The sequence below is a fragment of the Tetrao urogallus genome (assembly GCF_951394365.1).
Source record: "Tetrao urogallus genome assembly, chromosome: 5".
NCBI lineage: Eukaryota > Metazoa > Chordata > Aves > Galliformes > Phasianidae > Tetrao > Tetrao urogallus.
In genome coordinates this window covers 36036674-36061134 of record NC_136818.1, presented here as the reverse complement: position 1 = coordinate 36061134, position 24461 = coordinate 36036674, and the positions used below count along the sequence as shown (strand labels likewise).

General features: G+C 37.8%; 1 protein-coding gene across 1 annotated transcript in view; it reads right to left on the bottom strand.

Annotated features, from left to right (window-relative positions):
* GRID1 (glutamate ionotropic receptor delta type subunit 1) overlaps positions 1-24461 on the bottom strand; it is a gene marked incomplete at both ends in the record, with an annotated part of 513772 nt that overhangs the window by 35025 nt on the left and 454286 nt on the right. The window contains 4 exons of the mRNA XM_079535236.1: positions 12451-12589; positions 13310-13634; positions 16893-17090; positions 18497-18598. Of these exons, the coding sequence (XP_079391362.1) occupies positions 12451-12589; positions 13310-13634; positions 16893-17090; positions 18497-18598 (764 nt within the window). The remainder of the gene's footprint in view (positions 1-12450; positions 12590-13309; positions 13635-16892; positions 17091-18496; positions 18599-24461) is intronic.

Genomic DNA, 24461 nt, shown 5'->3' with positions numbered 1-24461 from the left:
TTAAGAAAGCTATACTCCTCTCAAATCACAACATAGAAATGATTTCAATGAAGATATGAATGTTTTCTCTGGGATTCTGTTCCTGCACAGCTATTGCATGACTAATTCCTAAAAGAATGGAACAAATAGCATGTATAACCACTGATGAAATGTAAAGCTACAGTAAGGCTATTATTAAATGATACATGACCACATTTATGATTTTAATAGTAATTAATTATTATCTACAAATATTTCATAGGCAAAACATCTATAGGCTTTGCTTAGTTTCTAAGAGAGTGATATGCAGCAGAAACGTTCTACACCATCATACAAAATCTCATTTTGCTTACTGCTCTCAGAATAATTCAGAATAAAAAATATTTTTGCCAAAGTCAAAGAAGCATAGGAAATGTAGGACAAAAATCCGTATATCTGGTCTGTGTCCCATTGCTCACACAACTGGCTAATATGTTTCAGTGGTTCATTTAGGAAGCATACCCATTGAAAAAACCAACCAAACAGACAACTTTATGATTCTTCTGTCTGTGAGACTCAACCTTGGATCCAAAAATGAACCTCATCATCATAATCAGTAAAGCAGGTTCTCCTGTAAACAGAGTTAAATCTGCCTTTTCCTCCTCTCTGCTATTTCTAAACAATGCCCGCAGGACCACCTCAGCAACTCCAATCATCTGCAGTGATCTGTACAAGTATGACTTGACTTGCCACTGGATCATAGAAGTTGTTTTGCTCAAAGCTGACACTGGCTCTGTGCAAGCACTGCATGCAGAGAAATCTGTTAAATGGCACAAAATTAGCAAAACATCTCAATCACAAGATCACATTTCTAATTATATCTCTAACCCTCCTCTTATCTGTCCTGTCACAGATTGCTGATTATTCCATTAAATAGGGAACCTTTTTTGGTTTATTGTGTGTAATAATTTTTTTCTTTCTGCACGCGCTATACTTTCTGGCATCACTGTCTTATGAGAAAGAAGGTGTGATGTCCCCTGCAGTATAAGTCATTATTGCTTTGTTTGAAAATGTTTTTTTAAATAATCAAACAATAGCATCACAAATAGGCTACTTAAACAGCAATAACGATCAAATCTAATTTCCAAAGATTTGCATCTGAATCTACTGCCACACAATAGTTCATGATCTCTGAGGGCAGTTTCTCTCATGATCCTGTGTGAGTTTGTTCGCTGCCTAACAGAGAGTGAGCACAAAGGCAAGCCTTTCCTTTAAATATAAAGAGGCATTTATAGGATTTCTTTTCACTATGTTATTTTTCCGTAATTCTGATTAATGAATATACTTGAGGTATTACCCATCATAGTTTGGCAAAAAGTCTGCAAGTTAATGATTGAAAGAAGTAGTCAGACAACAAGATGTCCAGAATGATCATATCAGAGCCTCCTGAAGATGCAGGCCCACATCTTCAAAAGCTGGAGCTTTAATTTGTGTGCCTAGATGTACATTTAAACTGCTGCATCACTGGGCTGATTTTCAAAACTGATCAAGGAAAGCTGGCACAACAGCACATCTGTAAGACGTTCAGAAATCTAGTTCAAAGCCTAGAAGAGGACTCAGAGCAGCTGTGAGCTGCTCTGCAAATCTGTAATAATCAGTCCTGCTAAAAAATCTAGGCCAGCCTGTGTCCTTTACCCACACCCCATAACCTACTTAACAGTGAGGAGAAAATTAAAATGTGTGTAATGCAGGAAAAAGAGGAGTTAAAAACATCTCAAGAGGTTGTAGCATAATTTTGAAGAAATAAATAAATCACTTGGACTACCTCTGAATGTTTTCTTATCCTAATTTTAAACCAATTTGCCACTGTGACCTTTCTCCAAGTACCTTGAATGGTTAACATGTTAATTAAAGCAAGGTATTCTACTCCTCACAATATTAATTAAAATAAAAGCTGCAGCTGGTGTTTAACAGTAACTCAGTCCCAACAGCAGGTTTTAGTCACTTCTCCTAAATCAAACATATCATAAAGTTGGCATGAAAATCATATTGTCTGAATCAAACACATCTGGCAACTGACATACGCTTCTACCTATAATGAAAATAACAAACTACCTCTGTTATTTATGCAGATGCACTTGAAACTGTTTGCTATGCTGATGTCTTCTATCACTCACATTTGGAAGCTAAAAATCCTAATGAAGATTAACGACTAATACTGAAAGGGAAGAAATTGCTTTCTTCCTTCACAACTACTGTCACAGGTACTGATACCACTGCCTTTCTGCTTTGCACTCAGATGATGTAAAAAGAGTATCTTTTTAATTAAACAAAGTGTGGAATGGGTAAGCTTGGCATCTTGGTGCTGACTTGCAAAGCTCCTACTCAGGATGAATGGTACCTCGTACCTTGACTGTTAGGATATCATTACACTATGAGTAGTTCCATTAAAAACTACGAAATCTCAGAGTAAGGTAAGGTCCTGCTCAGCTTTTTATTAATTTTTGATTTATCAGGAGCTGTCTCACTCTGTAGGACAAGGATTTCTGTAGAGAGAGCTCCGGGCTGCTGCCTGTACCAGTGCCAGCAGCCTCACAGCTGTGGTGGAGTGACTGGATACTCATCACACTGCTTAGATCTCTCGGAGGCATAAAGTGATGCTAGGAAACAGCTTCACACCCTTCCCTTAACCACAGGGAATAAAGCAGAAGCTATTGATATTGACAGAAAGAAGAAAACAGAAAGGCTCTGAAGAGCTATACTGATTGCCAGAACAGGGATACTTTTGGGAAATCAAAACATAGGGCTCTTCATTAATACCAAAAGCACATATAGCATACAGCAGTTATTACTGATGTCTAAAGTGCATGCATTACACAGGCATATTTTCAAGTCTAGAAGCCCACTCACTTGTTTCTTAGAGGACCCAAAAGGCAAGTGCTCAGTATGAGGTTTATTTCTCCCCCTTATCCCAATGTACAATGAAGTAAAGAGAAAGGGAAACCTTCCAGTTCCTCCTGCATCTCCTCATCCCAAACCTGAGTCTCACCTGAATGCCATATCCCGTATTAGATACACAGACAGCATTGCATCAAAGCAAACTAGCTGTGCTCCATATTGAAATTCATTAGTTTATAAGGTAGCCTAATTTAATTCCTTGAAATATTAGCTTGCAAATTGAATTACTGCCACATAAAAGAAACACAGTAGTTAACATCCACCCCATTCTGACCAATGGTTTTCTATGCTTTTATAGATAGATATGACTATTCATAAATCGAATTATATCAGTAGCTTATTCTCCTACGCTGGTTTTAATGGTTCAGAAGGCAAACAACTTAATTGCATGTGATTACGTTTTTTTTAATGGGATTTTGGCAGCTGCATTAAAACAACTTTTCTAAGGCAACACCATTTTCTCCTTTGTCAGGAGGATGATATAGGAAACACTCCTGTAGACATCTTTTGGGGGCACACGTGCAGAAGAAACTGCTTAGTAAAGCCTAGGAAGTGGAAAGAACATATGCAATCCTTTTCTTAGCAACACAGTATTACTTCAAAAAAAAAAAAAAAAATCTTCCTTCCTTCTAGAAAATCCTTCACAACATAATAATAAAAAATAATACTAAGAATTAGCAAGGAAGCACTCAGACTGATACACATAGCTTCAAAGGAAGCTAAGAACTCCCAGTACTCTTCCCCTCAAAAGCCATAACCTGGATCTATTAAGTGTGTGTTTTGTTGCAGGCTTTGTTTGGTTGGTTGATTGGTTTTTAAAATATCAGGAATTTAAATGGTAGGTTTACAGTTTTCCACCTTATGGCCAGAGGCAACACTTTATCTAAGCTTCACTATAAAGGAGAAGTATGACCATGTAACTCAATTGACTGGAACACTTGCTTGCATGGAAAAAAAAAAAAAAAAAAAAACAACAAACAGAAACTCAAAAAATCCTCTTTACAAAACTAACAAATCTAGATCCTATGATTTAAAGTGTTACTGCATGGTTGTTTGCTTCATCCTTTGCCTGAAGTTCCTGCGTCCACAACAGATCTGGTAAAAAGATACGCACCTATACCCCAATTAGCCCAAATAAAGTTTTATTTCTTAGCTTATGACTGATTTCATCACACAACATGAAATAGATGACACTGCATTAAGCTCACCAAAACTGAAGCTGTAACATTACAAAACCTTCAGCAGAGGCATCACAGCTACCAGTTAGGGTGATTTGTGAACAGTAATACTCAATGCTGAAAAAGCAGATGCCATGAAGGCATGTTGAGCAAGGCACTGGCAAGCAAAGAGGTACAGCAGGATTGTGTTACTGCTCTGCACGTTGTCTGTATTGTGAGGCTTCTTGGAAGCTCTTCTTGCCCTCACTGAATTCCCAATAACAGGTTCCATTTTAATCACAGAAGGAAAGGCTTCTGAATCTTACTTCAAGAAATCAGCTTCCAAAGGGCTTGTATGAATTGAGCTTTTAGCTATAGGAGATATGATCATTACTTAACTTTTATTGCAAGCTCTTAATTCAAACCTTGTGATGTGAAAGTTAGATTATCCAACTGGACACATGACTGGCCATAGCCTGGTGACACAGGTCAGTTGTAAGAACTAACCACCACCCCTGGAAGTCAGCTGGACAAACGCTCTTCCTGTACTCCTGCTGGAGACTTCTATTCTTATCCTTCTCTATCCATCCAAAATAATCTAAAAAAAGAGATGCTTTGGTACAAGCCTTTGCATTTACAGTTATCCTGCTGATGCTGAATATACTGTAGTGAATAGTGGGTGGGAAGGCGAGTGTGGTACAAGAATGACAGAACCAACACTTGTGTGGAGATGGTAAAGAATTATGCAAGAAGAGAAGTTTTTTTTCTGGCATGAACAATGGAGGCATTTTCTAAAATATGCAGTAGATTATCAGGGCTGGAAGCTCATCTATATCCTTGTCTGAGCTGACAGCAAGTAAAATAGTTATAACTTCCCATTCTTACAAATTGGGTAGATCCACTCTTTAATTTTATGTGTTTATGGGGAGCAGAGTACAGGAAATAACTTTACTGTGATAAAGTGCTTGCTAATTATTGGCAGCTTTGCAAATGGAGCTTACTTGCTTATTCTGGCTGCAGAGCTGCTTTGCATCTGACTCCATAGGATTTGGAAGCCTATGCAAAAACAGGCACTATCTTACCTCCTTATAGAACATCCTGTATTACTTTTACATTAGGACCCGCTGTTACACTAATGGCAGTTACCAGTACAGATAAAAGGTATAAAATACAAATCATTTCTCAGGGTTTTTTTTGTTTGAGTGTCTTCTTTCCAGAGAGCTTCTTTTCTAGTAACCATCATGAAGTCACTTATTTTTTTTAATCCAGGTTCCACCTGGCTTCCCACTTAAGTCCTTGTTAAAACATTCTTCTGAGAAAGACATATAATGTAGGGACATGTAAGAATAATTTTCTGTCCAAAAGAAAAGTAAATAAAGCCAGTAGACAAACACACGGAACGCTATAGTGACATGAAAGATGTATCAACTGTAGATCAAATAAACAGCTACCAGATAGAGTGGGGAAAAAATATTTGCGGTCTTGCAAGACTAAAACAAACACACAAGCACAGTGGCCATCTTGCTTAAACACTTCTTCCTCAACTCAGCTGCATTTGAAAAAGAGAATTCACTGTGAAGTTTTTCTTATTATTATTGTTTTTGTCCATACAAATGATGGACTGAGCTAGTCTTCACAACTAGGAGATGTTTGGAGCTTTAAGGCTACCTCTGTCTGAATTATTGTCATAATAATTTTTTGCCTTCTTAATACCCTGCTAAATTAGATTTTATTATCAGTTAAAAGATAACAGACATTTTATCAGCTTCTTGAGAGAAAAACAATACAAATATAAATATCGTATTTGGGCAAAATTCTTCTGTTGCTGTATTTTGTATTGTTTATCCCTTAACAGCCGAATAGGAAAAAAAACCAAACCAAAACAGAAAACAACAACCAAAGAAGCCACAAGTATCCACAAGTATCAGAAACCACATACTATAACAAAGGAAGATGAAGACAGAGGCCAAGTTAATGTATGCAGGCTGCATACAACCACTCTTCACAGTGAATAATTGACATTAACATAAGAAAATTTGATTTCAAAGACAACTTAATCTGAGCTGAGAAGAAGAGATGGGTCGTCATGAAGCTTTTGCTAGACTTTTCACTGTTCTGAAACAAATAAATAAAATAATAATAATAAAAAAGTAAAAATGATTAACAAATTATTATTATCTGCACAGATGGTAGATTTTGCTAATATCATATTCAAATCATTTACTGCTCTGAACTCTACGAATGTTAATGCCTCAGCTAACTTAAGTCACAGAACTTCCTAGTAACAAGAACAAATGAAGAGATGCTATAATATAGGTGTTGTGAAGGCAGAACTGGAGAGGGTATGGACTCACAAGGCCATTAGCTTTCTATCCATTTCCAACATATGCCACTTATTTATAATGGCAACTGGAGTGGTGGAATGCAAGCCTAATTTTCAGCTCTGCATTCTCATATTTCCCAGAAAAATACGCCCTTGGGAAATATTTGCACTTCCATGCTTGCCTGCTTGCTCAAATACAGGAGTAATTAGGATCCATCTTAAGCCACATTGGAATGGCATATGACACCATTCAGAAAGCTTTATAAAAAACTCAGACTTTTTCAAGTCTTGAGTTGCCCAGAAGCACCCATTGGGCCACACCATCAACAGAAAGGAAATGAAATGGTATACAGTGGGGATTCAGCACTGGCCTTAACACTGTGTCTTGTTATGAACTGTGCCCGGAGGCAAGTTCTGTCCCTGAGTGCTGCAGCCCCTCTGCACAGGTTGTAGAATATTTCTCTTGGCATTTCTTCCACGTGCTCTAAGAAGGGAATATTCTAGAAATTAAAGTATATTTTGAGTTTCTTGTCCCTGCTCACTCTCTTTTTCTAGCCTTCATCTCTTTATGGATGAACTTAACCTAGTTATTTAATGATTGAAGCTTTTGCTCGCAGGCCTTAAATAATAATCATGATAATTATTTTTTATCATGCTTATTCATACATGCCTCCTGTCAATGTGCCCGAGGTGCTGCACAGATAAAACACAGTACAAACTAAACATAAGAAAATTAACAATCAAAGAAAATCCAATGAAATATTTAGAAAGCCAAGTGCAATATTAAAAACAGAAAGGCTGCTTTCAAGCAAAAAATTTCAGGGCAAAATCACTGCAAATAAAGAGACTCCTGTGAGCTTCTTGCTACCAGCATTATCAAATCCATTTAAATATAGCAGATGAAACCTCTGTTCATTTCCTTCTAGCTGGCATCTTCAAAATACTTTCCAAATTTTTTTTTTTAATATTTTGAGATTGCTTCTGTTTAGTATGCAATTCAGAACATCTAACTTTTCTGATTCCTATGGAGTTATTATAACATGGTCATTTCCAGACAACATCTTTAAAACAGCTGAAGTGACAATATGCCACGTAAGATATGAAATAAGTTACTCTGTTACACAGAGAGAGAGGGAACTGAGACAGAGAGAAGGCTCAGCTTGCAAAGATTAAACAAAGTCTGTGGTAGAAAATCACACTTTGTTTCCAAGTCTTCCAAGTGCCTGACTTATCACCCTGACTAAGCTGCTGTGGATCTTCAGCTGTCATCAAAAGAGGTGAAATTTGTGGGCTGAACCACAAAGAAGGAAACCCCAAATCATGAAATAAATGTGAACATAAAAGCAGGTGTATCTAAGAGCATCCATAGAGTGCACAAATATTAAGGACTGATCTGATAAAATCTTCAATCTTGAATTTGTAAATGGCCTACCCTTTATGTTCTAATTTTTCTTGCATGATTCTTACCTCTTATCACACAAGCTCTCCTAAAACCAGGTTAAAGAATATCTTTGCACTACTGAACAGCATGTAGTCTGCTTGTTAACAAGAAACGAAGCTGGAAGTTAAGTCACTGCTAATTAAACTCATAATTACAAATGGAAGGTCAGACTGCAGATCCAAGGGCTGCTTGATAATGTAATATGACAAAAGAAAGAACAAACTCATGTAATAGTCTAGCCCTCATTTGGCAGACTGATCCATTGAAAGACTCCTCAGCTGCACACAGGTCATATTGCAAATATTAGAATACACATAAATCACTTGGGTTTAAAATAGGACTTGAAAACAGAAATTATTAATTGCTCATTCACAAGTTAGAATGTAGGTTACAGCCCTGCAGTCCAATATCCAGAGTGGCTGCCACCAGCACATTCACATAAATGCTTTCTCCTTAGTACTGTGTATCTCCTCTGCCTGTTTGGGGTTGGGAAATCTGCTGAAGCACACACTGCTGTGCCTGCGAATCTCCACAAATACAGAAAGCATAAAAGGTGACTGCTTTACTGCCTTGGTCCCCTTGTTGTGAGATATGGAACAGACAAACAAAATAAAGAGAAGATGAGAAGAATGTGAATGGTCAGACAGTTGGCTCAGAAAAGGCTATTAGAAGAGCAAAGGGGAGCAGAAATACATTCACTTACTACTGGAGAATGGAGGGCAGCTTAAGAAGGCTTCCAGTCTTTTCACTTATCCTTGATCTTTTAAGGAGACAAGGATTGTAGTGAGAGTCTCAAACTCTGCATTCTGACTATTCCCCCTGACCTGTCACAGTGGAGTGAGCAACAGACAGCTAAGACACACAAGGGAGCAAGGCAGTATCGGCAGACATGCAAGAAAGGGAATCCTAGGCTCTCTCCCCTTTGAAGCCATGAAGCCCATGATGGTTTGGAAAACCCATGGAGAAGTTTTTGTTCTGTCCAAGCACATTTCTTACAAGTGTTCTGGGCACCTGGACAGTACAGTCCAGTACTTCACTTTTCTGTGAACCACAGACAGATTCTGAAACTCACAGCACGGTGGGAAAGCCTTTGAGAATTACTAGTACCAATTATTTTTTTTTCCCAAAAATTGTTTCTTTCATCAGCAGGCTTTCATCTGACATGCTAATATTAAAAATCTACCTTCCAACAGTTCAACTTTGCTTCAGTGAACATCTTGCCAAGCCCTTTCTATTAAATGTCATCTATGATTTCCATGCCACGCTTGTTTTGTAGTAAAAATTGTGGAGTTAAATATCACTGGGTTGATTGACACCTAGCTATTCAATCAAACATACGCCTATTCTGCTAGGTGCAGACTGCACATGCAAAAATTGATACTTCTATTAGGTATTTTGCAGAGGGGTTGGGAAGAGAATCCGGCTTGTAATGAAAATTTTAACTATGTTTCAGCTTCTGCAGCACCAAAGTACTATTTTCTCCCCTGCTAGCAATTTAGCAGCAGCAATCATGAACACCAGAGAACTTTCTTAAGGAGGGAAAGATAACAGAGCACTTACTGAGAGGACAGGGGGTTGGTTTCTTAACAATGGAAGTACACACAGATGAATTTGGCACTTCTCAGCTGCTGAGCAAATTTTCAACTATAACTCATTGTGCCTCTTTGGGTGGGAACAAATGGATCTCAAATAAGCATTCTTTTCTGGGTCCATGAAAGACCTAACACAGGCTAGCTCAGTGGCAAATTTAGAAACGTAGAAATACTCAACATCATACCATGCTGAAGTTAGGTTGTCCTGAGAGATCAGGGAATAATGCATTCATGTAAGGTAATAACTTACTTTCATGAGAAATACGTTTGTTTTAAACCTGACACTACAACTATGAAAAATGTTTCTTCTGAAGATAGGTGACATGAAATATCTTCCCCTAAGTGGCTTAGTTTTGCCAACTAGTCATTAAAGCTAAGAGTTTTTTGATAGCAGGCATTTAAGATTACCTGAGGAATGATTTGGGTGCAAAAACCAAAGCATCCACGATCAATTTAAACACTCCAGACAGTAAGAATAATCCACACTCTGGCTGAAACATCTATAGGAAACTCCTGCCCTTATGGCCAAGCAGCTGGAGCACAAGCACAAGCTTATGGCAATTTAAATAACAGTAAACTTTTCTGACTTGGCACATGAATGAATCTACTGGTGTTTGCAGATCACAGTATAGTGTTTCCTATTTTCTCTATCCTCTCCTTGTACAAGTGGATGTGATAATTCTGAACTTTGTACGTAGCAGCCACCACTGGGTATAGAAGGGCATATAACCATAATTCTTCAGTGGCTATCTATGAAATGAGAGGGCAGAATGGACTCTGAAAACCCAAGACAACACTGAGCACCTCACCTGCCCAAAACTCTTAATAATTTCAATAAGATGGGAAATCAAATCCTGTTATACATGTTGTAATAGATCAGCCTCAGACACCTCATCCAATGATCTGCATTTCAGCTCATAAATATGTTTGGTTGGTTCTTTTTTTTTTTTTCTTGCAGATTCTCCACTGCATTTTATCCCACATTTTCCCTGCTCTGAAATTTGCTGAGTTTTGGCAGGTGCACAGTAAACATAACAGACAATTTCTCCTATCATGAAGGAAATAGAACTTACAGAAATCATTTGAAGGTCATTGTTCAAGCTTTTCAGAGAACTATTTCTGTTCCGGGTTACAAGAGCAATTTATTCATTGGGCTTAACCTTAGTCTTCCATCCTCCTAGGATGAGGTCTTACAGCAAAGATACTCTGCAGTATTAGTTTTATTCTCTTTAGTTTCTCCTGTTATTTCCAGAAATTACATGCAGATCTTATTTCTTTTACTGTTTAAATCTACTAATTCTAAACAAAACAATAGAAAATTCATTTTAAAACAAAGCTTTTATGATTCTGAGTTGTTCATATTATTATCACAACACTATCTGTATACAAAGCATTATGGTTTTTGCACATTTGCAATGGCAAGTTAAATTGGAAATACTGTGAAACTCATGAGAAAAGTAGGGTTTTTTTTGTCCCCTGCAGGATAATGAGGCAAAAGCTTTTTTAAGAGCTATCCTCATTTGAGTGCTAACAGCACAACTTAGTGTTTAGGAGCTGTGCACAAAGATTCCACTCTCAGGTTGGCCACTGAAACCACAAATGAGATTGACATAGTAACCGTGTCAATCAGTAGCACCTAAAATCTTTGCATCAGCATATTCTAGGAGAGCCTGTGTTGCAATGCCTGTCTTCTAGACACCTCTCCTCTCAATTGCTGTCAGATTAAACATGAGATACCAGGCTCTAATCCTGTCAGCAGTGAAAGAGGACAATAAATGGCCCTCTCAGTGCTCCATTGGCAATGTGAAGCTAAAAATTTTGTCCATGTTGAAAGAAAAAAAGGGAAATTTTGTTTAACTGTTAAATTTTTAAAGAAAAACAAACAAACAAACATAAAAAAAAGCCAACAGACAGTCAGCAGCTCTCAGGAGCTGCTCAGAGGCCTGAAAATATTCTCACAGGATATAGATTAGTAGGCAGATGGCAGAGGAAAGAAGTCAAAGGGCAAGATAAATTGGGTTTGTTACAGAAGCTGTAATTTATCATCATAACATTGCCAACACAAATACGGAGATTTATATATAAATTTAATATAACAACTGCTATATTACATCTATTGTCCTCGAGTCAGATTTGGTTATCTTATCCTCTGTGTGACGAAGCCTCTTCCGAAAATAATGCCACCAAACAGGGTCATTTATATTTTAAAGTTCTCCTATATTATCTTATATGCAAATAATGGCATAAAGAACAATGTCTATCAAAGTATTAAGAATATAAAATTATATGCTGAAGGTGAAAAGTGAAATTACACGTAATTCCCTAGAGGCAGTAGCTTCCTTCTGAAAAAAGAAGAAAAATAGATAGCTGAAGCATTAAGACCTCTAATTAAGAAAGTGTACAGGAACTGCTGAGTCACAGCCTGAACCTCTGATTAATCACCTGAGGCGAGCCATGAGCCAGCCAGAGGAGCACAGGTGAAGGCAATTCACCTGTGCTGCCGGAAGGGGTGGAGACAGGCTCCACCCCTCCTAGACCTATTTAAGAGCTGGCTACCAGAGGGGAAGGATCTTTTCTGGAGATCCCCTCTCTTGGTGTCTTCTGGTGAGCTCAGCCGAAGGGTAAGCTCTTCCGCTTATTCTCTTTGTGATCACTGTCTACCTTGCTTGATTCTCTCGATTATATTGTGATTACAACATCTTGATATCTGTTGATTAAACAACTATATTGCGATTATAGCATCTTGATTATACAGAAAGATTCAAAGAAACATGAAAGACTTGCTTCTTGAAAAACATAGAATTAAAATGCCATTGTTCCCTCCATTCATCTAACAAAACTACTTGGGGAATGTTGGAGTCAATGAAGAGCAGTAAGGGTAGAAGAGAGAAGCAGTCACAAATACGAGGACTATTATTTTATTAGAAAGCTATCTCCTTCTTGCAAGAATGACTGCTCAAATGGATAATACATTTCTGTGAAATCCAGGTTTCCAGCTTCATGTTAAGAAGAGGTTCTTACCTTATAGGATTATCCATCCTTGATACTGTGAGAAATGCTGCTAAGTTTGCTGTGTAGGATGAGCACACGATAAGGGTGAAGAGCCACCAGCTTCCCATCACAATGCGCATAGCCACAGAATTGACAGTAGATTCACCCCCTGAAAGCAAACAAGGAAAATAAAGGTGCATCAGGAGCTTCTACCCTGTATGTCCTACTGTGTTCAACTTTGTTGAAGTAACCCATCTGCATTTGTGCTTTCAGACCACCCTTTTTCTGTGAGCTAAGAGCTACTTCCACTAAGACAGACAGTCAACATCTTGCCCTGGATACTCTTCTAGAAAATGGTATTTCAAAATGTTTCCCTCAGGCATTATTCAGGATCAAACCTAGAGAACATAAATAACATTCTACATAAGTAAATTTTATGCTGAAGTACTACTAATATGCAGAAATTAAATCATTAGAGTGTTCAGAACACCTTACTATTGGTTTTAAATGACAGAAAGATAAACTGTCTCACATAAGTTCAAAAACACACAAATTTCTAAAATCAGATTTAAATAATTAAAAAAGCTGCCAGTTGCTGAGTGGTATTGTAATGTCACATCAAGCAGCTCTGCGGTTTATTTACCAAATAATCATTTTCACAAAGTGGAAAAGTCTGTTGGGATTCATTTTATCAGACCTTCTGAGAAATAGAGAAGTAGAACACACACCCTAAAGCTCAACTATTCTCCCATTATTTCGGCTAACAAAACATATTACCTCCTTATATAAAACTTCTCTTTCATCTTGAGAACATTCTGGTCAAGACTAACATGTCATGAAATGCTCTATCCAAGGCAGAACACTTCTGAAGATCTATCAGACTGAATACCTTGCTGAACAAAAGCGCCGTACACAACCCAGATGGCACTGTGCAGGGTGGAGGAGGCAGAGGGGCTTGACTGGGAGGCATTCTGTGCCCTGACTGCCTGGATCCGGTTCAAGACAAATATCAGGACACCAACTATAGGGATGGCAGCAGCAATACAAGCCCACACCGCAAAGTCAAAAGGAGCAAAGAGAGAGAAGATGTTGATTTTCTCTTCAGGCTTCTTGATCAAGATCCCCACTGAATAGTCCATGTACCGCTTGCTGAAGTCCACAACGCTCTCTCGTTCAGGTGTTATAGTGATGGCAGAAATCGCTAGATCTGCTCTCTGTGAGACAAAGGCAACAGGTCAGATCTCCTTCAGTAACCATGAATTCTGCTATACTCCTTTCAGGAGTTTTTCAAAAAGCAAGCAGCTCCATGCACTTCTAAAACCTAACATTTTAAGACAACTTGCAATAAATCAGTTTCATCATTCAAATGTTAATTGCATTGGTTTAAAGCAGAAAAGTGAAATGTAAATTGCCAAAGCACTGCAGAACAAGAAGTGTCTGGAATGTGTGCCTTTTATTTAACCTTTACGTCTCACTCATTTTCAAAACAATGTCTAAAACTTGAAACCATATTAACTCAGTGCACTGCAAGAAGTAAAAATGAAACATCATCCACACAGACCTCACAGTTGTATCAATGCTCCTTTTACTCTATTATCATCACAAGATTACTTTAAAAAATTCCTTACTCCTCCATACAAAATTTATTTAGCTTGTGCACTTGGTAGCAAGTTGTGAAGAGCTACAGTTCATTGTTATCCCCGCAGTCTTGGCAACTTCCCGTATTCAAGAAGGGATTTCATATGACATCTCGGGGTGGAGGTACTGTTGTTTTTTACAATGAATAAAGTGATTGCAAAAATTAATAACTGTAAGAATGTGCAAAAGCAAATCAGCTCCTGCTCCGAGCTCAATATTTAAAATGAGCAGGATTTATATACAGAAGGACCTTTAAGATTACGCAAATTCAATGAAAGAGAAGTGTTTAATAAATAAGATCCCCAAAGCTTTTAAGAGCTGCTATTAGATTTTGCCTATTTTTTCATCTCAAAACAGTTCTCTAAAAAAAAAAACAAAAAAAAAAACAAACCAAAAAAACCTTTCTGTTTCCTATCTCTGTGCTTTGTTAGGAAAGTAGAATAAATATTAGGTTAAGGAATTCTCCTTTTGAGCTGGTGGAAAAGCTAGTAGCAGAAATACCACTATAAATACTGTTATCACAGAATCACCCGGGTTGGAAGGGACCTCAAGGATCATGTAGTTCCAACCCCCCTGCCTAGCAGGGCCACCAAACATACACATTTAGATCAGGTTGCCCAGGACCCCGTCCAACCTGGCCTTGAACACGTCCAAGGACGGGGCATCCACAACCTCCCTGGGCAGCCCGTTCCAGGGCCTAACCGCTCTCCTTGTAAAGAACTTCCCCCTAACATCCAACCTAAATCTTCCCTCCTTCAACTTGGATCCATTTCCTCTAGTCCTGCTATTGTCAGCCCTTTTGAAGAGTTTACTCCCCTCCTGGGTGTAGGTTCCCTTCAGGTATTGATAGGCTGCAATGAGGTCGCCCCGCAGCCTTCTCTTCTCCAGGCTGAACAAGCCCAACTCCCTCAGCCTGTCCTCATAGGGGAGGTGCTCCAGCCCCCTGATCATCTTAGTCGCCTTCCTCTGGACCCTTTCCAAAATCTCCATGTCTTTCTTGTACTGAGGGCTCCACACCTGGACACAGTACTCCAGATGGGGCCTCACAAGAGCCGAGTAGAGAGGGACAATCACCTCCCTGTCCCTGCTGACCACCCCTCTCCTGATGGAGCCCAGGATCCCATTTGCCTTTCGAGCTGCCAGAGCGCACTGCTGGCTCATGTTAAGTCTCTCGTCCATCAGGACCCCCAGGTCCTTCTCTGCCGAGCTGCTCTCGAGGACCACTCCTCCCAGCCTGTACGGGTGCCTGGGGTTCTTCCAGCCCAAATGCAAAACCTTGCACTTTGCCGTGTTGAACCTCATTAGGTTCACCCGAGCCCAGCTTTCCAGCCTGTCGAGGTCCCTCTGAATGGCATCCCTTCCTTCCACCGTATCAACCGCACCACTCAGCTTGGTGTCGTCAGCAAACTTGCTGAGGGTGCACTCAATTCCCTCATCGATGTCATTGATAAAGATGTTAAAGAGCACCGGTCCCAAGACAGACCCTTGGGGGACACCACTTGTTACCGGCCTCCACCTGGACATAGAGCCATTGACACCACCCTCTGTCTGCGGCCTTTCAACCAATTGCTTATCCTTTGTTACCTCAAAGTATGCAATTTCTGAAGAATTTTCACAGGATTTCTTACTAGACTGAAAGTCAAATACCTTACATCAATGCAAAATAAGTCGAAAATCCTTTACTTTTCCTAGCTGCCACCAAGATTATTCCATTATCATACACACATTTGATAGTGCTTTAATTGCTTCTATTTCTTCCTAAACATCTACTTACCAGACACTGAGACGCCTACTTACTAGATAACGAGAAAGCCTTTATTCCCAGTAACAACTCTACTGCAGAAGAGTAATCTTTTCTACAAAGGGCAGTAACACAGAATATTAACTCCTTTGATTCTTTTTCTTGATTAGCATTTGTCATGTGTCAGACGGTGAGAATGCAAACAAAATACATTCTAATTTGACTCTCCTGGACTTTTCCCACTTAGTTAATGAAGTTTAATTCATTTATTCTTGATTTGTAAGACTTGAATTAAGTAAGAAAATATTTTCCCCTTTATTTTAAATAAATGAATAATCTCAAACTCAGTTTAGAAATTCTAGTCCTTAAAAAAAATTATTTAGAGCATATATTATTTGGGATACTTCTCCCGCTTTGGAGTCAAACAGTTGATCATTATGAAACACACTGCCATAAAGTGACACAAAGAAAGTCATACTTTGAAGCAATGTAGCAAATACATAATGACAAAAAAAAAAGTTAATTCACAGAATCACAGAATTGTAGGGGTTGGAAGGGACCTCCAGAGATCGAGTCCAACCCCCCTGCCAAAGCAGGTTCCCTACAGCAGGTCGCACAGGTAGGCATCCAGGCAGGTCTTGAACATCTCCAGAGAAGGGGACTCCACAACCTCCCTGGGCAGCCTGTTCCAGTACTCCATGGATATTCATGTGTTAAAAAGACGTACTTTCTGTACTTATTCATTCACACATTCACACATTCAGAAAATCGCTTTCTTTTTATACTGGCATCTATATAAACAGACTTACATTTATATAATGTATATAATGTATTGATAATAGTTGGGGGTAAATAGAACAACAGACTCGGTAGTTACTATAGTTTTAAAATACATAGTTTAGACCACAGTCAAAACACCCAAAACTCAGAAGTGTTCTGTGCTAGCTCTTTGATCCCAATTCCACCTCCTGTAATTTGCAATGGAGGAAGGGGAGAATTTCAGCAATCCCTTTCCAGAGTCTTGACATCCTACTCTGCAGAGTTGTTGGTTTTTTTCTATTTTTCCCCCAAATATAGCTTCTTCTCTACGTACCTTGTTAATAAGTTCACCAATCATGCCATTCCAGGAGCCATTCTGAAGCTGGTGTCCATATTTCCCATCAGGAGCTTGATATATCTCATATTTGAAGCCCAGATTCTTGGCCAGCGCATCCAGGACATCAATGGAAAATCCTTTGTAACGTTTTGGTTGCCCAAGTATGTTCTCTGCCACCATCACAAAAGGTTCTTCCTGAGAACAAAACACTGTCTCAGCTGATACTTGAAACAATTTTTTCAGTTTATGTTTTTATCAAAATCGTTTTATTCTGAGTTAATTCTGGACAACTTAGCACAGATTTCAGAACATCCTGAGGCAAAATCTGTAGGCTGGGTGGGACACTCACAGGCATCCCTGCCAGACACCATTGCTTCAGGAGCTGTCCCATCCACGGTCCTCGATTTTACACAGTTCACGAGAAGAGGCAGAGACTCCAGAGGATCTTAACTTCATTCCTGGCATCTGCAGGATGAAGTGCTCTCTGGAATCCTGTCTCTTCACTGGCTAATGTTTCAACTAACTGCCTAGAAAACAGGTATTAAGCATATGAGTCGTAGGAACATTACAGCTCTCCAACTCAGATCATATCAGATTTAGAAAGTAATCTTTGATAGACAATGAGTAATCTTTTATCCAGGAGACAGTGAAGCAGATGCTAAAATTGTTGGTTTTTAAAATATTTAAAATTTTGAAATAGGAAGATCTTTCAGAGGTGCTGTTTGCTGGCATATTTTATATTGAAGTATATGTTGAGACCAAGGAATGCAGCAGTTTTTTGTACACTTTCTGTCAGAAATGGGAACCTGCTCTCCTGAGAGGCAATGCTGAGGCTGTTGGCTGTATATCCTCTGCAGTTGTCTGCATCTGTGGTGTGGTACTGACAACCTCCTCTGCATGTCATACCATAACCTTGCCTATCAACTGACTGCGGAAAGAAAGCTGGAGCGATTTCTTTCATGATCTCGCACATTACTTCCTATTTGTACCATGATTAAAAAGAAGAAAAACGAAATCACAAAGACGCCACATTCTTCAATCTGGGAACTACAATATTTTAGACAGGAATGCATTCTTGTCTTTGTCTGTAATTTAGCATTCAACTAATAGGAGCTCTGCTATCACTCGGTGTCAGTATACCACTCAGCATACCACTAATTTCAAAGACATAGTTTATCAACAAGAAGTTATGAATTTGATGGAAGAAACACTCAAATTTTATAGCCTGCAGTGCACAAAAGCCAAGATCAGATTACTGTAATTGGCCCACCTGATCTTAAAAATCCATTAAATGCTGGAAACTGCATATTTGAAGTGCAGCCCTGAGTACTCAGGTCTTGTGGGAGTTCTGTGTGCAGTATGAACTTGAATGCAGAAAAACAGCATAAGCAAACAAGCCAATACTGTACATCTCTGACAGTGCATAGATTCACATAAAATAACATAAGGCCATCATCTATGCTCCTTGCTTATGTAACTGATCATCCAAAAATACAAAATTGAAAATGATAGGGAAAAATACTGAAGGAATTGCCCAGAATACTCAGTCACAACCTTTTTATTTTGAGCATTTTGTTTCCTGAGCTCAAATAGGATCATACCAAGACAGTCACCACTTTGAGTGTCAGTCCTTGTAAATCACTTCCCAGACGTCGTTCTTGCAGGCTACCATTCAGTCCTTTTTCAGAGTCCCACGTTGCCAACTAGAAGAAGAAAGTGCAGTGAGTCTGAAACATTGGTAGGCAGAAATCCTTCAGCACTTACATAAACATTTAACAGCTGCTTGATTGAATCCAGAACTAACATACAGGATAAAAGAAGTGAGTTTTTTAAGTGCAGAATCAGAATCGGTGAGATTTAGAGAACAGAAACTAATCCTTTGTGTGAATGTATTCTCATTAATGTCTGTAATAAAACTGTTTTATTATCTGCAGTACTTGTCATATTACTTCATCTAGATTACTACGATATGACTTTTCCCTCCACAGTAAGTTTATATTGCCTGACAGTCCTTAGGATTATCTCTACAGTCTCACTATCCCAAACTCCTCTCTCACATCAGATCCTCCCCTACTTTTTAAATCATTTTCTAGAGTTCATCAAAGACCAACCTCTTTTCCTGCTGCATGACGTTCTTGCTCACTGGTGGTTATAAAATCTTGACACAGATTCTGTGGAGGCAAAATGCCTTCTATTTTGGGTTGTCTTCAAATTCTAAATTAAGTTCTATTTTCTCTCTTCTTGCCCTACTTCTACCTCATCAGTAAAACAATGACAGCTTCTCAAGTTCCCAAGCTCCCATCATCAAATATTTGATAACCTCTGTATGTACTATGTGCATTTGCTATATGCAAGACTTGTATTTTCATGATATCTCCATAGAACATTACACGTAAATATTTTATTTTTCAATTAAATTTAGCACCTCAAAATCAATTTTAGTGCTTTTTCTGGAAAGAGGTTCAACGGAAAAGTCAATCTTAAGTGACCCTTGCATTATTCAACTGAATACGCTCTTCAGTGGCAGCAGAAATCAGACACTCCTTTTAACTCAAAAAAGAATCCATGGTACTCTTAAATCCAGCTGTACTCTTAAACACCAATACTATGTTCACATAGGAGGCAGTGCTGTTAGCTGAAGGCATGCCCTGTAGATATTTAACTTAGTCCAAGATATGTGAAATGTGCCTTCTTCCTGCCAGAAGCTAATTTTCATGTAGCAAGTCAAAATCTACTTGGAAAGAACTTATTTTGCTGAAATTGCCTATGGCTAGATGTCCTACACAATTTATTTCTATGACTTTAGTCATATCCTAAAGCCTCAAAAGTCAAACCAACAAATACAATGTGATAGGAGAGATCTGTATAGTTTTCTTTTTGTTTTGTTGCACTGAAGTGATAAACAGGGAACTAGAAAAGAACAGGACAATCAGTGGTGACTCAGCTGTCATGTCTACCACAGAGGTATATTTATTGTAATTTATTATACAATTACTCTATAGTCTCTAAATCTTCCAGTTGAGACACAGGTAAGAAAAGAACTAAAGTTATACCTCCTTTTACCCAGCTGACTTGAGGGATAGAAGAGGAGAATAAATGACTAATAATAAGCTTCCTAATGACACGCCTGAAAGCTGAGGTATCTCAGATTGAAACCTCTCCCTGTGATGTAAGTTTGGAGTTATAATGAATACTCCGCAATATGGGTAGATACTTATAGCCATTGTATATCTTAAATTCAAATTCAGATGCTTGCTCTGAAATACGACCTCACGTGTTCCTTAGCTTTTTCTATTGCTACACAAAATTAACCAATTTGCCAGCTGCAAAGAATCAGTATGGTTCAACAAATACCAATCTAAGTGCATGTGGTAAACATATTCTCTCAAATCATTAAAGAATGTTGACCTATCTAAGCTTTCTTGGACTGTTCTATACAATAATGGTGAAGATACAGAGAAAGTTTCAGCAAAAATGGCTTACACAATCTATAGACAATCACTACTTATTCAAGAATGGAAAATAAAATAAATTGATTACTTCAGCACAGGTGGACTGATATCAATTTCTTCTGTTGTTCCTTTCCCCTTCATAAACTATATTTGACTTCGTATTAGGCAAACTATTTGAATACCCTATATTTTGCATTTTGTATTAAAAATAAGAATTCTTAAAAGGAAATGGAAACACACTATTGCAAGACTCTAAGTCTTTTTCTTTCATTCGAAACCAAAGTTTTCTCTTTTTATGCAGTAGAGATAGGTGCAAGGAAGAGAAGCATATTTCACAGTGTATCAGTACAGAACTCCATGGTGTTCTGTACAGAAAAAACAATTTTTTCAGTCTCTAAAAGGCAAATGATGCAGATAAATTTGATAGATGGAACATGAGGAAATCCTTTTCCATTAGGGATTTTTCCCCTTAATATTTTTGTGCTTCAGAACATTTCACTTACTTAGAAGTGTGCCAATTTGTGCTTCCACTTACTGCAGACAGAATTTTATTTATGGCACCGATGCATTTACAGATATGTATACCAATTTGTGACAGCTGACCTATCAAGATCAGTGCCTGAGAAACTAATTTCCAGCACTGTTAAACATGATGAGTACTGCCATTATTTGTTAAGACCATTGGAGTTTCACTCTTAGTAGAAATATGCACCACGCTCCTACCAGGACCTGGAACCAAAGGTCATAGAACATCAGCTGGTAGGAGTTGCACAACTTTAAGATCTGATTATCACAAACTACTTGCAAAGTCAGCACTTCCAGGATGTAATTCAAAAATTAGTAGTGTCTGGAAAGTACATTTAATGGCACTCTGAGTGTTCTGGTTTTGTTTTGTTCTTTGACTCTCAAGTTACTGGGTTTTAGGAGTTTAGGATTTGAAAGCAACTACTTCAATAAAGCTTTTCAATTTAAACCTATCTAACTTCTCTTTCTGAAAGAGCCATATGGCTCTTACAACTGCAATCTTACAGTTCTAACCATACATCAGAAGGTCAATCACCCTCTAAAGACAAACCAGAAGAAATAAAGGTGAATTTCAGTCAAAAGTGTAATTTCTTGGAAAATTCCGACTCAAGACAAGATTCTGATCTTTACCAATATTTACTGCGTTTTCAACAAAAACAAATAGAGAAATTCCAAATTTTAACATTATGTTCAAGCCTCCAAAACCATAACCAAAACCATATATAGGTCCAAACACGATTCCTCAACACCAAAGTGAAATAACTGCATGGCCAGAAAACCTGGGAATGTAAAATGATAAAGGATGTCATCCATGTGTCTCATGAACCTGGGGGATTTTTTCCTGAAAAGTACTGACACCTGTCAGGGCCTTCAAAGAAGACCTGACAAATATAATTTCAGGTTTCCTGAGTTTCCACTGATAAATTATAACCAATTTCTACAACAGAGTTTCATGACACTGTTAATGATGCAGCACCTGGCTGCCCAATGCTTACTTGAGCTTAGTTCCCCAGGGGAAATCATACTGAGATGGCATGGTAAACTTACACCAAACAATATCAGAAACAACTGCACAGAAGCGTGAAGACCCTCATCAGCATAATGAGGCAGACAATCCATTTGCTCAAATAAAGCAAAGTTGCATGCATTTAACACATATTTGCAAGATTTACTACCTCCTTTGATCGTAATCAATTAGATTGAGAGCCTGTGTGCTTCCTCATTTAGGAGATGAAACTGATGAAAAACTATATGATTTGTCACACAGGTAGGTGTTTGTCTGAAAAATGTGTATTTTCATGCTTCTCTACTACACCATAATTACATACTCCTTGAAAAGTAACTTGAATTTAGTTTTCCTAACTCTGCTGTGAGTGCTCAAACCACTGGACTATGGGAAATTTGTCTAATGCCCAAATAAGTGGAGATGTAATTTATCCTAAACTGGTAGGAAATATAGCTGAAAAATTGCATTAGCATGAAAAGTGAGTATTTAATGTTTATCTCACAATAGCGCATAAGACCATTTACATTGTATAAGTTTATGATGCACTAGTTGCTGTTTATAAATGCATAAATACTGCATGTCACTGCTAGCTACCTCCATTTTAAGTATGACATCCTAGACGCTTCCTCTACTTTTCAAAGAAAATGTGACTCCCAAAAGAAGTATAAAACAATTCTTTATAGCACATTTACAGTACTGTTTGAAAGGGCATCAAACCAGAGCCTGCCTCTTTTACCTTCACAAAAAACTGAAAACTTCTGTCTGGTGACTTTGGAGCTAATTTGTCCAAACAAATTAGACTTGGGAATCCCTGCCTTGAAACCTCAAGAACTTCTAACAGAGAGAAATGGAAGAGAGAGAATAAGGCAGTCAGTTCTCATGCCCTGAGATAGTGACGCCTTTATCAACCCAAATTATACTGTCTATATGAAAGCCATTCTGTCTGTGAAGTTAAATAAATTAATTAGTGCCACTCACAATATGACAATGCTTTTAGATCAATGTTGAACTGTAATGGTTTTCAAGTCACTGGCAACAGTTTTTTAAACTTCAAGCAACATAATTTAAATCAAATATGTTGTCCTTGTACCATACTCATATATTTGGCACATTGGAACTTCTGACTAAGAACTTACAAAAATATATTTAATGTTATAAAAGTAGACTTCAAATAGAGACAACGATTGAAATAAAAAAATGCCAAATCAATACAAACAATAAAAGTTTACAGGCAAATAAAATAAGGCAGTGGCCTAATAAGTTAACTGAATAAATGGGACACTCCTATGCTGCAATTCTACTGCAAAAAAAAGAACTCAATTTAAAAAGTAAGTGGAACAAATATTTACATTTTATCCAAGGAGTTTTTAAAAATACACTGTATCTGTAATCTAGAGATTTGCTGTCATTCAGTATCATTCACAGCAAGATATTAATAGGATTTATACAACAAACTTTCTAAGGAACAGACAGGACTTCCTGGAACATCTTTTCCTTCTCCATGACTGGAGTAGCCTTGCAAAAATTTTTCATGTGAAATATGGAATCATAACTAAGAAAAATTAAACATCCTTTTGAACTGCGTATTTGTATAATCTGTAATTACATAAAATAGGATTAGGAAAATATAAAGGTATTGACACTCTTACAAGCAAATTTGATACAACACTTTTCTTTAACGGCTACATATTATAAAGAATATTCAAAAATCTCTATTCTGAAGCACAAGCATTATTAACTATAAGAACGTGGACAAGAACAGCAATCAAACTGATTCAAGGTAGTATTCTGTGTTCTAGCATAACCCTATCTTTGCAGTGTAATAACTGCAAGTCACCAAGGTGTAGATATTTATTCTATTCTATTTTGATATTCTGCATTTGTTTATACTAAAGACACAGCCTGCTTCTAAACATATTGTGGAATTGTTAGAATGCATGTACATTAGATAGGAAAATAATCAGTTTGTGACAAATTCTGTAATCACACAAAATGTCTTATTGTGAAGACCGGAAGTAGTAGATTTGGTCATCGAGGTATCATTGCACATTAGAAACCATAAGTATCTAAACTGAGAAACAAGGAAGTTAAACAAGTCTCTGAAATTGTATGTACTACTACAAGATTTAATTGAGTATTTACTTTTTTTAAGATGTAGATATAGATAATATGTACTTCAAAATGTTGATGCATGTTAGGGCTCTTGAAAAATTACTTCATTTGCTGACATTTCCAAAGATCCAATAGACATTTCTGTATCTCTGGAAAACTAATATCTAAGCCAAATATTTGAGTTTAATTCTAAGATAATATCCATAATCAAAAACTTGCATCACAGGTCTACAAGGATATATTGACTGAAAGCACTTGGGATATGCTGAGAATATCTGCACACTCACAGCCACAGAGCCATGGAGAATTCCAAAACATACCAAAATTATGAAGCAGAGGATTGTGAACCAAGACTTAAGCAATACAGAAAATCTCAGTCTTTTGGATGAAAATTTTATCACACCCTTTTTAACGCTCAGAACAATCAATTTGTCATTGCAGGGCCACAGAAGGATTGTAGCTGCATAGTAA